At 41.0% G+C, this 16,881-nt stretch overlaps 1 protein-coding gene across 1 annotated transcript in view; it reads right to left on the reverse strand.

The window, feature by feature from the left end:
- The window catches only part of FBLN7 (fibulin 7), a 77,296-nt gene extending 61,309 nt beyond the window's left edge, over positions 1-15,987 (reverse strand). The window contains exon 1 of the mRNA XM_036747989.1: positions 15,913-15,987. Within this exon, the coding sequence (XP_036603884.1) occupies positions 15,913-15,987 (75 nt within the window). The remainder of the gene's footprint in view (positions 1-15,912) is intronic.
- Between the last annotated feature and the right edge of the window lie 894 nt (positions 15,988-16,881).

The following is a 16,881-nucleotide window of genomic DNA, read 5'->3' on the forward strand; positions in this document are numbered from 1 at the left end:
TCTGGCAAGATAAACATCCTTTATTCTTTCTTAATAAACAAAAGTTATAAAAATGAAAAATAAGTCCAGAAAGTTATCAGAGGACCACCTTGACAGGTCCAAGGTGGGGATGACTTGATCGATCACCACAATGTAGATTATGTTGTCTAATGAAATGCTGAAAAGCTGAAGCCCATGACACTTGAGAATGATATCCACCATGAATTCATGTCAACAAATCAGTCAACAAACATTTGTTAAACACCTACTGTGTGCCAAGCATTATGCTAAAATGAAACAAATCCACATTTACCAAGCCTAGAACAAGAATCTGTGGATTACTTTAATCTCAACAAAAACAATGTATTGCTTCCACTTATTTCTTCAACAAATGTTTGTTGAATGGCTAAAGTGAGTGACTAAACTATGCTCAGCCCTATAGGAGACACAGAGAGGAGTAAGACACAGTTAGTTTATTATGTAGTAGGGAAAATGACCAAGGGCACAAATAATAACAATGCAGAAAGACAGATTGCTATAGGAGAAATACAATATTTAGTGGGAGAGATTGCATCTGGCCAGGCGGCATCATGGAACACTTCAGGGCATTAATGATTAAGAGATCCACAGTTGTATTTTGGAGGTTGGGGATAGAATGAGGGGAGCAGTAAGAGCAGAGGATCTTCTGAAGGTCACAGAAAGAGATAGAATCACAGAATGTTAAGACTTGAGAGGGCCTTCAGAGGGTATTTGTTCCAATCTGTATCTGAATGAGAATCCTCTCAGTAATATAACTGACTAGTGATCATCCAGCCTTTGCTTGAAGACCTCGAGTGAGGGGCAATCCCCTAACTCCTGAGTCAGCCCATTCCAATTTAGAATAACTCTAAATGTAATTTTTTTCCTATATTAAACCGAAATTTGCGTGTCTGCAACTTCCACCCACTGCTCTTCATTCGGTCCTCTGGAGCCAAGCAGAACAAATCTAATCCTTCTTACACAAGATATAGTACCTCAAATACTTGAAAATAGCTATTATGTAACACCAATCTTCTTGTCTCCGACCTAGATATCCCCAGTTCCTTCAAATGAACTCTGTAAAACATGATTCCAAGTACCCTGTACCCTACTGCCTTCTTGTGAGTTCTCTCCAGCCTATCAATGTCCTTCCTAGAAATGAACCTAGAAATGGACACAACACTCCAGTTGAGGTCTGACCAGGTTGCTATAAGTCAGGATGCTCATCTCCCTAATCCTGGACATTCTACCTAACTTTTACTACAGCCTAAGATCATATTATCATCATATTATCTCTTGCAATTGCCACATCCTGCTACTGACTCATATTGAAATTCATTAAAACCCCTAGTTTGTTTGTTTTCAGAAAAACTGCTATCTGGCCATTTCCCCCTTCTATTATACTTGCAAAATTGATGTTTTCAACCCAAGTGTAGGACTTGATAAATTTCTCTATTAAATTTTATCTTCTTATATTTGGTCCAATTTTCTGGTCTGTCAATATTTTTTAATCCTGTCACCTAGTATCCTGGTTATCACACACACACTCGTGTACACACACACATATGCATCTTCATGACATCCAAAATTGTGATAATCAAGCAATCGATGGTTTTGTTCTACTCATTGACAAAGATGAGGTCAAGTACAGACCCCTGAGGCAGTCCACTGATCATGTTGACATCAAACTCTTCATTTTTGCTTATTTGCTAAGTTCTGAATCCAACTATTCATCTAGCCCATATTTCTGAATCTTGTCCACAACATTAGCATCAGAAACTATGCCAAACATTATGCAAAAATCTAAATTTACTACATCTTTCAGTTTTCCCCAGGTCTTCCAGTTTAGAAACCCAGTCCAAAAGAGCAATGGGTTCATTCTGTCAAGAACAGGTCTTCCTCACAGGGGATAGAGCACTGACTCTGGAGTCAGGAGGACCTGAATTCAAATCCAGCCTCAGACACTGTGTGACTCTGGGCAAGTCACTTAACCCCGATTGCCTCAACAACAGAAAGAATAGATTTCTATTATTGAGGAAGCCATACTGATTTCTTATAAACATCACCTCTTTTTTTCAGATGTTCACGAATCATCCCTTTAATTCTAAAACTTCTGTGACAATCCAAGTCAAACTCACTAGCTTGCAGACTATATTCTCTTCCCTTTGAGAAAACTAGGCTAACAGAGAGTTAATGAACTATAGGGTAGAGTGCTGGACTTGGAATAAGGTAAGACTTGGGTTCAAATTCTGCCTCTGATGATGACTAGCTGTGTGACTTTAGTCAAGTCTCTTAACCTCTCTGGGTCTATTTCCTCATCAGTAAAACGGGAATAACAGTGCATGCATTATCCACCTCACATGAGATGTGCTGTGCCTGTACAGTGCTTTGAAAACATCAAAACCCTGCTTAGATGTCAGTTATTATAATAAAGAAAATTGGAACCTCCTTTGTCCTCTGATTTTGGGGTGCTGCCCCATTTTGCCATGATCTTTCAAAGGGCTCTGCAGTCACATCTGTTGCTTCTTTTAGTGCCCTGGAATGGAGTTCCTCTGACTCGGAAGCACTAGATCATCTATCTCTTATAATCCCATTACTCATCTTTGATATCAACTCCATGTGAAGTTCATTGAAGTGGGGATTGTGTTTTTGCCTTTCTTTGTATTTCTAACACTTAGTAGAATACCTGGCATACAGTGAGTGCTTCATAAACGCTCCTTGACTGACTGAATCCCAATTAGCTATATTTTATCAGTCTTATCCAACTTTTAATATTTCACTCCTTGGCAGAGGAGATGAATGTAAAAAAATTTTTTTAACTAAAGTAACTGTCTTTTCTCAGTCTTCAAGCATTGTCACCCCACCTACCCCTAGTTCTATCTTTTCCTTTATCCTTCCTCTTCCTTTTTCTTTTCTTTATCCTTAGCTTTCCTTTCTAACCTTATCTGATTCTGAACTTTGGTGTTTCTGATGTTCTTCTCAGAAGATGGTAAGAATACTTTGTACTCTTCCTCCATTACTCATTTTTGTTTCAATCTCCAGCATATGTTTTAAAAATCTAAGCTGATCAGTAGGTTCCCTGGGCATCCCCATCAGCCTCTTTAGACAACTCCCTCATTTCCTGTCCAATAGAATTATTCCTCCTTGTGTCTTCAGAATTTCATCCTCCCTCCAGCCTCCCAACCTTCCTTCTCTGGCTTCTCCTGAAGAAGTCTACACCAAGGGATCCTGCCAATCCTTCCACTAAGCCCTCTAAAATCCTCTCATGGACATATTGGGAGAACTGGGTGAAATACAGATTGTAAAGTGCATGAAAGGGAGTAACAAAAGATAAAACTGAAACTAGATCATGGAAAGACTTGCTGGCTGAGCTAAGGATTTTAAGATTTTGTTCTGTCGATGATGGAGACTTCTGTACAATTTTTGATCATGGTGGTGTCTTGATTTCAAACGCAGTTTAGAAGGATTAAGTTAAAATCTGACTTTTCCTCAAACTACTCTAAGATGTTCTCATGCACCCGGGCATGATCATTCCACCATGCAAACAGCTTTAATAGCTTCTTTTTCGTCTTGTCTTTCCACATTAGCAAAGACTATTATTTGTTTGCCACAACTCAACACCAGTGGGAAAAACTCTACCAAAGAGCAGAATGTGGTCAGGATTTGGGTAAGAATTTGGGAAAAACAAAGACAAGAACCAGATACTGAGATATGAATGACAACAGCTGCTTCTAAAGAACGGATCTTGCCAGAAATATTTGAACAACAATAAAAAGAAATTATTCGATTTTTCAAGATAGAGTTGATATAAGGTAAATCTTTCCCTTGTTGGAAAGAATAGGAACAAACAGCCTTTTTCTTCTCTAGCATCCAAATATGTATGATTCAGTGTCTTCATGAAGTCGTACTTGGAAATAAAGCTGGTTAGAAAGAAATCATAGAAAGAGCCAGGCCAAAGGACTGAAAGGAAATGGGGCTGTCTCCTGGCAATGGATCAAATGTGAGAGGGGTTCAGAGTTCTTGTTGGCTGAGTTTTGGGGAATTGATATATGGTTTTCATTAAGCTTTCCACTTGTGGGAGATTGATTTAGTGATCCTGGAAGTCCGATGAATTATTCTGTCAAGGATGCTTTAGAGGGGTGGGAGGATGAGCTAGATAACTTCTAACACCCCCTTCCAGCTTGAAGATGCTATGGTTTTTCCTTTGATGGAATATTATGTAAGTAACTTATCATGATATAATTAATTTCTTAAGACATTGATACAGAGGCTCAAGTGAACAGAGTCACATTCTCCAGACCTCAGTGGGTAGGTGGGGGGTCTTATGGATCATCTGTGACTGATTAAATACTGGAAATAACTGTAATCATGAAACGCCTTAGCAACAAGCAGGAATTTCAACTTCTCATCTTTGCTGAATTTCTCAGTGACTTTGGGAGAAGTAGCACAGAGGATAGGGTGCTAGTCCTGGATGTCAGGATGGCCTGGGTTCAAATCTCCCTTCTGATTAAGGTCACTTCACATTTATGAGCTTTAGTTTCCTTATGTGTAAAGTGGGGATATTAGTGATTACCTCAAAGGGTTATTGTGAGACTCAAATGAGATAATCACCAGTAAGGTATTAAGTACCTACTGTGTGCCAAGGACACATCCAGGTGCAAGAAACCAAAGGAAACATTTAAAATATGAAAAACAAACAGATATATCAGGAGTTAAAGATAATGAGCATTAATTAATTTAGGCATGTAAATAACACATATAAACAGAACGCATACACACACATACAAAGTGAGACAGTACCTGTCCTCTTGGAGCTTACACTCTGTCAGAGGAGAAAACATAGGTTAGTAGATACCTGGTAATTTCAGGGAGGGGAGAATTGAAGGAGGACCTAGCAGCAGATGGCTCTTGAGCTAAACCCTAAAAAAATCTGGGGATGCAAAGACATTGAAATGATGACATCACAGACATTCTGTACAAAAGAGGCAAGAGGGGCGATGCCATGCATGAGGAAAAGGTTTGGTTGGACCATTGATTCAGTTAAGGGGAGTAATGCGGAATAAAGCTGGGGCATGACAATCAGAGGAATTTCTATTCTAGAGCTGAAGAGCCCCTGGAGTTTATTGAGGATGGGACCAGAGCTGTGTTTTAAGAAAATCCCTTGAGCGGCAGTGTGGAAACTGGATTGAAGGGTAGATACTTGAGTCTGGGAGATGAGTTATTGCAGTAGTCCAAGTAAGAGGTGATGAAGCAACATGGCATCCATGGGAGTGGAGAGGAGATACGGACAGACACAGAAAGGGAAGTCAAACAAAAAGATTTGGCTGCTGATCAGATATGTAGGGTGACCTTGTCAACATGGGTGAAGTAGAAGGAGTAGGGTACCCTGGACAGAAACAAGGCAGCTGGGAAGAGGTGTAGGTTTGGAGTTAAAGATAATGAGCATTAATTAATTTAGGCATGTAAATAATACATATAAAGTATGTCATATGCCTTTAAGCACTATCTAGTTTATTCAGCTGTGGAAGTTTTTAGGTTTTTCATGTGTACAAAGGGAAGACAAGTGGCCAGGGCCATGCTGACATTTCATGTTGTTAGGCCTATGCTAGGACCCTGTTCTTTACCACTTGCTCTCCATGACATTTAGCTGCCTCCACATTGACTTAGGGTCTTCCTTTCCCAGTTCTAGAATTTCCAGTCCCTTCACCCTCACCCAAGGAGTTTACTAGCTTGGAATTTCAGGCATTTCAGGGGAACGTGGAAGCCCAGTCCCCTCCTGCCTCCCATTGCAACGCACACGCACACACACACACACACACACACACACGCACGCGCGCGCTGCCCGCCCTCTTCTCTGGGGAGCTGATAATTCAAATTCCAGAATGTAGAGAAGTGATTGTAGTTTAGTGGAACCTGAAAGTTCCTAGTTTCTAGCACACACTGCACTGTTTGGTTGATGCTGGGAAAGTCACTTAACCCCTCTGAGCCTCCCTCGTCTATAAAATGGAGATAACATTTACACTATCTACCTCATTAAGTTCTTAATGAGTCTTAAAGACAAAGCCCTTTGTAAAATGCTATATGAACGTAAACTTTCCATTGTTCTTTCCTCTGACTCGAGCTTTTCTTGATAAAATTCACATGTCCCTGAGGGGAGTTATAGCACAATGATTAATAAAAGAGGAGGTGTGGTCCAACAATGGTTAAAAACAATTAAGTGCTAATATGCACACACATACATGTGCGTATATGTATATATCTAGATGTACATATACATGGATGTGCACGCATCTACACACACGCACTCGCAAGTTTGTAAACATCTCCTATGTTCCGTGCCTTTGTACTTTCTGCCACTAGTGCCCGGGCTTCCAACCCTACTTACCTTTTCCTCTTAGAAGCCATAGCTTCCTTCAAAGCTCCATTCAAACTGCGCCTCCTACATGACATAGAACCTTCTTGAGGGCAGGGACTGTTTTATTCTTGTCTGTGTCTCCAGAACCTAACACTATGCCTGGCTCATAGTAGGCATTAATAAGTGTGTATGGATTGATTATCTCATTTGCCCCTCATAATAAGCCTCTGAGGTAAGGACTGCAAGTATTATTCTCCCTATTCTATAGATGAGGGTGCTGGGGCTCAGAAAGTTTGTCACTTGCCCATGGTCACACAGCTAGTAAATGTCAGAGGTGGAATTCAAACCCAGGGCCATTCTGATTGACTCCACATCTTGATCCTTCCATAACACCAAGCCTTAATGGGGATGGGGTGGTGGGGGGGAAAGTAATAAATGAGACTCCAAAGAGAGCAGTTAGGCTCTGCCACAAACTGGCTTTAGCCAAGTCATTTCCCTTCTCTGAGACTGTTTTCCTTACTGAAAAATGGGCATCATATTACCTGCCCTGTCCTGCCTCTCTCTGAGTTGTGAAAAGTACCATTTTCTCAAAGAACTTTCACATTTTATGTCCTATTTAAAGGAAGGAAGGAAGGAAGGAAGGAAGGAAGGAAGAAGGAAGGAAGAAGGAAGAAGGAAGAAGAAGGAAGGAAGGAAGGAAGAAGGAAGGAAGAAGGAAGGAAGGGAGGAAGGAAGAAGGAAGGAAGGAAGGAAGGGAGGAAGGAAGGAAGAAAGGAAGGAAGGAAGGAAGGAGAGAGGGAGGGAAGGAAGGAAGGAAGAGATGGAAGGAGAGAGGGAGGGAGGAAGGAAGGAAAAAAAGAAAGAAAAATTTGTTAAGTGCCTACTATGTTCCATGTACTGTGCTAAGGGCTTTACAAATATTATCTCATTTGATCCTTACAAAGACCCCGGAGTTAGGTGCCGTTATTATCCCTATTTTATAGATAAGGCAGACAGGGATTAAGTGACTTGCCCAGGGTCACTTGGCTAGTAAGTGTCTAAGGCTAGATTTGAATTCAGGTCTTTCTGACTCCAGGACCAGCACTCTATCCACACTTAACTGTCTAGGTGGCACTGTGCTTGTGCCAGACATTAGTAGTAATGATTCATATAAGTTTATCCTAGTGGTCAAGAGAATGAGGGTACTGAGCATCAGTGCCATAACTGGAAATTCTGACACATGGGGTTGGGAGGGGGAAGAGATCCTAGAACATCCTAGGGCCAGTGTTGATTATTAGCACCTTAATAGTGCTATTGCTGATCCCAGGAGTCCTGGGTGAGTCTGGGCAAAAGCCATGATAGCAGTTGGACCCCAGTGTCCTGCTGAGTAAAGGGGGAACTGCCACACTTCTTTCATTTGGGGCACAGATGTCGAGGGTACCCCCACTTCTTCCTCTAGTCCTCAGTGACTCATAGCTGTAGACTGCTAACAACTTACATCAACCCAAATATTCCCCCCTCTTCATGGACTTGTATTTGTTTATCAATTATAGCCCCTCATTTTCAAATACCTGGTTTTCAAGACCTGCTTATACAGGTGCCAGAATCCTGGTCCTGAGTTAAGAAATTCTCTTCTATTGCAAGAGGGCCTTTTAATTTAATTTAATTTTTTAGATTTTAAGAGAAAACACCTGTTATGGTAAGCGGCACCTGCTGGGGGGTGAGGAGTACAGGCTTTGCTGGATGGCAAAGATTTCTTCTTCCTGGAATGTAGTTTTTTGTATAGTAAGCTCTTTGTCAGAGGACTAAGCTTTGCTCAGAGAACCTTTACCGAGACCTCACTACACAACAGCAAGGATAAGAGGCTGCTACAAAACAGTCAGATTTATTTTGATGATTAAGGGCTAGGACAGATTCTAGAAAGAGGCTCTCTAAGCACTGAGGTATGTGTCCCCTTGACAGGCCTGGAGGTGTGGTAGAAAGAATACGGAATTTGGTTCACATCCTATCTCTGCTCTGTAGCAGCAGGGTGATCTTGGGCAAATTACTTAACTTCACTGGATCTTTTTAGCTCCCCTCATTTTCCAGACATTTCCACCTCTTCCCTCCACCTTGCAGCCCCCTCTTCTAATGTGTCAACAGACTGTGCCACCTTTTTGCTTGCATTTGTATCTCTAGCCCTTAGTACAGTGCCCAGCACGTAGTAGGTGCTTAAGAAATGTTTTCTCTGTCTCTCTATCTCTCTCTGTCTCTCTCTCTGTCTCTCTCTCTCTCTGTCTCTCTCTCTCTCTGTCTCTCTCTCTCTCCCTCTCCCTCTCCTTTCAATCCATCACCAAGAATTTCCCCCTGATCTAAAGAGGGCTGAGGAAGTTCAAGCAAATGAAACTTTAATTGACCATTTTCTTATGAAGGTGGAAAGCACCAAATTTGCTTCTCTGACTTGGTAAAAATGAAAAGTGCCAGGGTGGATCAGCAAGGATGACCCCTTGAATGTAACTTCAAAATATGCAGAGAGCTAGTGAGCTGAAAAAGAAGAGATCCAGAAAGGTAGGAGGTTGAACCTAAGCAAAACTATAAATTAGGCAAATTTTTAGCCTACAATTCTACCATCCTTGCTTCCCCCAACCCCCACTTCAGTCTTCCATACCCACACCTTCAGTGTTCTGACATTACCTGGGTTCCTCTTATGTTACAAAGAAATGTCATCTGATAACTCTTTCATGCTAAGGTGTTACCAATTTAAAGTGATTCCTTCCTGTTTTCTCTTCTTTCTCTTTTCTTTTTTTTTGGTCCTGTATTAGAAGGTCCCTTATTATATTATATCCTTTTTATTATATCATATTATTATATTTATATTATTATTTTTATTTTATTTATATTTATTATATTATAAGGTCCTTTATTATGAGGGAGAGGGAGACAAGTGGGGCAAATATAGGTGATGTAAAAAGAAAAGATATCAATAAAATCTATTTTCAAAGGCAATAATAATCAACAGATATGCCATGTCCACTTCACATACTGTAGAGCACTACCTAATGGAAGCTATTATTATGGTTATTTACATCATAAGTTAGAATCTAAAAGTCTGTCTCACAGTTCAGTGGGTGGAGAACTCTGGGACTTGCTATTTGGCCAAGGTACTGAAAGCCACTGGAATATTTCCCCCTAGACTTTAAGAGTCCTCAACAGCAGGGCAGCTAGGTGGTGAAGTGGACAGAGCACCAGCTCTGGAGTGAGGAAGACCTAGGGTTAAAGTCTGGTCTCAGACATTTACTAGCTGTGTGACCTTGGGCAAGTCAGTTAACCCTGATTGCCTCCACACAAACAGAAACCCAAAAAGGTCCTCAATAGCAACCTAGATCCCCGACTCTAAATCAGTCTCTGCCTCAGTTCTCTCATCTTGATTCATCCATGACTTTCCCCATTGGCTAAGAAGCAGTGACTCAGAAGGACTGGAATAGAGAGGCTCCCTCATGTTTGCGCCCTTCTTTACACTCAGCTGCTTTTTCCTTCAGCTGGCATTATGAAAAATAGGATTGAGACAAAGATGAGAAAGCCACAAGAGTGCGGACCAAACCTATCTGGGACACACTTCCCACTCCACCTCACCCTCCCCAAAACCCTGTCCCCCAGCCCACACTCCCACTCTAGAACCATCCTGCTCCTTGACCCAAGTATAAAAATTCCCAGTTACAGCTCTGAGATGAAGAACACACAGGTACATGTGGGAGAGAGTGAGCAAGATGAGAGTTTATGAAGTTCTACAAAGACGTTCCACTTGTCACCATTGTTGTGAAACAAACTCATCAGCCCCCAAACAGAAAGCCTCTGAGGGAATTTCCTGTGGTGGTTCCCTTGGGTAGTTTGCCGCTACTACCAATTGAGAACCAATGGGGATTTCTTCTTCAGAATATTAAATTCACAAAACTCATTACGTTACTCCTTTCTACATCGCTCTGCCCGTCCGCCCCAAAGTCAATTCAAAGGCACGAACTATTTTTACTATAGCATGAGGAAAGCAAGCTACCAATGCTGAATAATTAGAAATGAACAAATCAAAAGCCAATTGTCTTTGATTGTGTTTCCTACAGAAATTTAGCCAATGTAAAGCAATTGCCACCACAAGGAGGCAAAAATATCTCAGAAGTTATTTGAATCAGGGAACACTTGCTCTTTTCAAGCGAAAAACAGATAGCAAATAACTTTAGAAAGTAAACTCATTTGTGAAATGTTTCAGGAGTGGATTATGAGGAGTATCACCTCTCAAGCCAGTGTATCAGTGCGGTAATAGCATCAAAAATGAGTTTATATAAAGTTTAGCATGAAATTCAATGAAGCCAGATCACCCCAAGAGTACTTAGAGATGAAAAAGAAATATAACAAATACATTTTTAAAAGAGTAATGTTTCTATAACAATCTGTCTTCATCACTGATGTCTCTGTGCCCATAACAACAAAGATGAAGTAAAGAGGAACAGCTGGACCAGATCACATGCAAACAGAAGAAATTCTCCAGGAACTGATATAATTTTTAAAGTACCAATGAGATATGGAACTCAAAATTTCTGCAGGAAGAACCTTACCAAATGACTGAAAAAAATCCTAGATGGTGTCAATAACCTTTAAAATTGTTTATAAGGACATCAGTGACCTATTTCCTCATTTGATAAAATACAAGAATGATCTATACATATATCAAACAAATCATTGACAGAAGTTTGAGAAAGAAACATAAGGGCAGGCAATTCTAATAGGCAGCACACATTTTTACAGTCAAACAACTAATTGAAAAGTGAAAAGAATATAAGATCCCACTTTGTTTAGTCTTTGATCGTTTAAAAAACATGTAGCTTTGAGGGTTCTCCTTCAACAAGATGTCTCCCATGTGTTAAAGAAAATATTCAGTCCTCTGCATTTACCTGGTTTCACTAAAGCATCGTTATTGCTTGTGTACTCATAAGGAGAACTGGACCAGGGACAGACAAGCAGATCTCACAGCCAAGCACCTCAATCAACTGGGATACAGCTGGTCAATTTATAGCTTTATTACAGGGCCAAAGAGATGAAGAATAGATTGGGAGTGACTGAGAGTTGAAAAACGGATGGGGGTGAGGAGGTTTAGGAAATGCTGGAAGACGGAGGTGAAAAGTGAGGAAACTGATGAAAATAAAGATAGAGAGATACTAGCCAAAGTATAATGAGAACATTCTAGGAACAAGTACTGAAAACTGAGTAGGTTCTTCCCATTGCCCTGCTTAGGGACAGTTTTCTTTCCTCTAAGAACACATTTTCCTATAATTCCTTCATATTTGCAATATTTGGTCTAGTAGCAGGCATTCATGGCGATGCCAGGCTCTCTGGAAATATGACAAAATAAGGCAGGCCTGTAGTCCTGATTACATACATACCCATTATGAGCATTTCAGACTCTTTGAGAGAAGCGACTATAGGTATAATAATAACTCTGTTCAGCGATCCTCTGATTGTGGATACCAAACACAGGACAGGCCGGGGAGACACATGCTCACGAAAGGCGTTTTTCACTGGCATGGAATACTTTTTGTGTAGACTACCAATAAGCAAGGTATCCCTTATTGATGAGAGAGCTCGCTGTTCATCAAGCCCCATAATGTTACCAGGCCTCCTCAGTTAAATCGGTGGTCACTCAAAAAAAGAGACAGCCTAACCATTCACACAAGAAAAATCAAATGGATACACAGCAGCTGTTGTCCAGACTATGACATGTGTGTGAACAGCCTAATGTTAGGCGGCCAGGTGACACAGTGGATAGAGCACTGAGTCTGGACTTGGGAAGACCTGAGTATAAATCCACCTTTAGACATATGCTAGCTGTATGATCTTGGGCAAGTCACTTAACTTCTATTTACCTCAGTTTCCTCATCCATAAAGTGGGGCCAATAATAGCACCTACTTCCCTGGGCTGTTGTGAAGATCACATGAGATATTCGTAAGGTGCTTAGCATAGTACCAGACACATATTAGGTGCTGTATAAATGCCAGCTATTAGTATTATTATCATTTGCCAATTTATTGAGTTAATCTATCAGCTTATATGTATTGAATGAGTGCTGTAATTGGACAATGATCTAGTCCCAAAATGGAATGGCAGGAAGACAGCAGGCTGAGTTACATTTGAGAATTTCCACAGGGCCTTCTACAATCCCAAGCTGCCACCTTTTACAAAAATTCATATCTTCTAATATCAATATTTTCCCAGTGGTGCTATATGGCTGCAAAAATGAAGTATCGCAATCTCTTAAGAATAAGAATCAAAATTTTAAGTTACCCACAAGGCAATGGAGAATAGCCTGGTGAAATACTACATAGTTTGGAAGCACTGAGTTCAGATCCTACTGCTAACACAAAGACAAGTCACTTCAAGCTTTCTAAAGTCACTTCTCCAGACCGTTATCTCTTCTCAGGCAAACAGCATCTCTACAACTTAATTATTAAACTTTGCTATGATCCAGGCCAACCTGGAATTGCTTTCAAATCTAAACACAATTGGAAAAGGGTGGTAGGGATAGGAGGAGGTGGGTGGAATTTTCCAGTCTTTTGTTTTTATTAATCAATTATCACTACTTTTCATTAACTTCACCTAGACCCAATCCCAACCAACAAAACTTAATGACAAGAAAGAAAAGGTCCTCCTAGCCATCACTCAACACTCTTCATTTTTATTAGATGCATTTAACTCTAAGACATGACTTAATTGACACACGTCTATAATTCATGGCCAATAGATAGCAATATAATATTAAACAATATAAAATTAATTATCCAGATTGCTGCCATCAAAGTCAACAGTCTTCCTTCTCCTGCTTTCTCACCCACTCACTATAATTACCTAAAATTCTTCAGTGGAGAATGGTCTAGGACCACTGCAGTAACTTTTTGCTTCTCTTATGCCCCCTATATAGCTCATTAATTGTAGGAACTCAATCAATAAGCATTTATTAAGTACTTACTATGTGCCACACACCGGGCATGAGGAGGGGATAAGGCCTGAAACTATGTATGATTCAATTAATCTAGAAAATTCCCAGGGGATGAAACTCCCTCCATCAATGCAGGTCAGTAATTTTTTGCAATTTCAAGAGGCACCTAGAGCATTGAAGGGTTAAGTGTCTTATCCCAGGGTCACATAACCAGTACATGTCAGAGGAAGGATTTGAACCTAGGTCTTCTTGGCTGCAAGGCTGGTACTCTAGCCTCTATACCCTCACTTCTCAAAGACCAAAACAAATCGACCCTTTGCCCTCAAGGAGCTTACATTCTATTGGGTTAAATAAATAACCACTCGAAGACTGGTCCTTTCTGGAACTCTTCCCATCCTTCCTGTAATCTGGGGCAGGAAACCAGGATTCTCTGGGGGTTTTTCAGACCACCTTGACAGTATGGTCTGATAAATTGTGCCTGAGATTTGGAGACAACAAAGCAGCAAAGTCTGGCTAACCTCTCCTTTTACATCTAATGATGACTCACATTTCTCTAGCATTTCCAGAGTACTTTCTACGTATCAACTCTTTGAGATAGGTAGTGTACATGCTATCATTGTCTTATAGCTAGGAAGTGACTTACCCTGGGCCATATGGCTAGTAACAGAGCCAGGATTGGCAACCGATTATCCTGGGTCCAAGTCCTAGCTGCTGCTCCAAGACATTTTTTCCCAATTCCACTAGGTTTTTTTTTTGCAGTGCCTGGCACATAGTGGACATTAAATAAATGTTTGCTGACTTGACTTTTTTACTTCCTGTAAAATGGGCAAAAGAGCTCAAAGAGAGATTAAATGGACTAAATGAAGTCACAGGTCAGACCACTGAGGTCCTCTCCAGCTCTGAAATTCTATGATCCTGTTGAGTAATTTCTTGGGAAAAACAGTGATTTTAGTAACCTGCCCATCTTTTAGGCACTCATCGTCCCTAAGTGTTTCAAAGATGTTGATGTATCTGTCAAAACAATGTACTTAGTCTTGGCCAGCAGATCACTTACTCCAGAGATACGGTCCAATATATAGAAAATTTTGCCAAAGTAATGACAGATGAGATATTGATATCCTTAGTATTATAACCAACACATTTGCACAGCGATAGCCACTAGTCTCCTAAGTTTACTAAAGTCTACAAAGCTCATCCTGCAAAGCTCTTTAGTTTCCCAGAATTGTCCTAACTTTCCTTCCTCCTATCCTTGTATGTGACAGCTCATGTGCATCCAAGGAAGTTTCAACCTTATCCCAACCTGGGAAACCCCTTGTACAACTGTCAGACCAAGAGTCAGTAGTAGTAGTAGAAGAAGAAGAAGAAGGAGGAGGAGGAGAAGGAGGAGGATGAAGAAGAAGAAGAAGAAAAAAGGAGGAGGAGGAAGAGGAGGAGAAGAAGGAGAAGAAAAAGAAAAAGGAGAAGAAAGAGGAGGAGGAGGATGGAGAGGAGGAGGAGGAGAAGAAGAAGAAGAAGAAGAAGAAGAAGAAGAAGAAGAAGAAGAAGAAGAAGAAGAAGAAGAAGAAGAAGAAGAAGAAGAAGAAGTAGAAGAAGAAGAAGAAGGAGGAGAAGGAGAAGGAGGAGAAGGAGAAAAGAAAACTTTTATTTTTAAATACGGCATAATCATTTGGAATTCTTTCAATGATCAAAAGCAGCCAGATTGGAAAATCAAAAAGGCAAGTTGTCCTTTTCCCTATGTGAAATAAAATACAAACCCAAACTCCAAATGGCCCCATAGAAAATGTTAGTCACTTCTCTCTGATTCTCCTGGAAGTGATACAAACACAGAGACAAGATGTTACTTTGGGGAAGTAAAAGGAACTAGATCTGTGTTTCCCTTGGTATAGGGATAGTCTCCATTGGGAAATTCCTTCTATCAGTACAGGTCAGCACTTTCTCTACAATTTATAGTCTTAGAAATTTGCCTAGAGCACTGAGAATTTAAGTGACTTACCCAGGGTCACATAGCCAGTAAGTAACAGAAGTGGGATTTGAACACAGATCTTCATGACCTTGTTCAAGACCAGTTCTCCATCCACTATACCATACTGCCTCTCACAAGAGATGAAAAAAGTACTTATGACACTATTTTCAGTGGGAAACAAGCATCTGTCCAGGGTAGAGAATATTTCAAGTTTAACAAGAGGACAGGATTTCTGACAAGACATTGCAAAGGACAATGAATTATAAATCTCCCAGAAATCATCATATCTGTAGGCACTTTTCTATGCTTGTGAGAGCATTTTCCAAGTCACTTTCTTCATAGGGTTGATCAGTTACTAGCTGGCAAATAGTTCTACCCACCTTTAGGCAAGACCAGTGTGCCACATGAGGAGAATCAGACACATACTTGAAAAAGCTAATAAAATATGCTTTTTTAAAGACACAAACTCTAAATTATTTTTCTAACTTGCCCCATCCCCTAAGCCCCTGACCAAAGCACCAACATGGACTGTGAAAAAAAAACCCCAGGGGCATATGCATCTGGAGCTAGCATCTTCCACCTGTGAAAGGCAGGTGGACACCAGATTCTCAGTCATGAAATCCTCCAGTGATACAATCCATGAAAAACTATCTTACCTGAGATACCGGGGATCCTTGACAGGCAATGAAGGACAAGAAAAAGAACAAGGCACACTGAGATCCTGAAATCATCTTTCTAATTTGTGAGTTTCTTTTCAGGGAGGAAAAATGCTTCTTTTTTTCCCTACCCTCCTTCAAGATTGTCTTAAATGTGTCAAAAGTCCTGACAGCAATTAGAATCCAGCAGTGCGCTAGTTTGGGACGCCTCTGAGAAGTCAAAATGCTTGTTAATGACGTTGAAGGCTGGGAGGCATCAGGCTGCTCTTGCTCTTACAAGTCCTCTTCTGTACACCCAGCTCTATGGTCGTGGTCGTGGTGCCGCTGCAGCTGCTGCTGCTGTTGCTGTTGTCCCAGATGCAGAGGCTGCTGCTGCTGCTGCTGCTGCTCTGAGGGCTTATGAGCTAACACCTAAGTGGCTTGGTTTGGCTCTGATTCTATCCCTCCCACTCAAATACCCAGCAAAGCCTAGGCCAGTCCTCTAGTTGTAATCCAGGGGGAAGAAGGGGTGGAGAGGACAGCACCAGCATGTGCCTCTGCCTGCCAAATTGCTGGCTGAGTCCCCAGGCCCTTTCCTGGATCGAGGGGGAGGTGCAAATGGGACCTTATTGCAGCCTGCACTGGCTTCAAAGGGAGCTGAAATGCTCCTTCCCTCTTTGTCTCTTCCAAAAGAGAAGGGCTGCTCCTGCAGAGAATGCCTCCGAGAGCAACCAGCACATTCTTTAGGCATCTGATAAAAAAGAGATGGTAGAAATCTCTCAGGGGAGAATTGGACACATGGCCTTCTTGGCTGTTAAAGTCATGCTGGTGGGTGATTCCTTTCGGGATATAGAAAGAACCATGAAGATGACTAAAGAGTTGAAAATGAGCACCCGAGAGAAAAGGCCAAATAACGGGAGTTCTTCTATAGAGCTTCAAGCCCTGGGATTGATTTCATAGGGGTTTTTTAACTGTCAGTGGCCTTGGAGA

Source organism: Trichosurus vulpecula, chromosome 3 (genome assembly GCF_011100635.1).
Source record: "Trichosurus vulpecula isolate mTriVul1 chromosome 3, mTriVul1.pri, whole genome shotgun sequence".
Lineage (NCBI taxonomy): Eukaryota > Metazoa > Chordata > Mammalia > Diprotodontia > Phalangeridae > Trichosurus > Trichosurus vulpecula.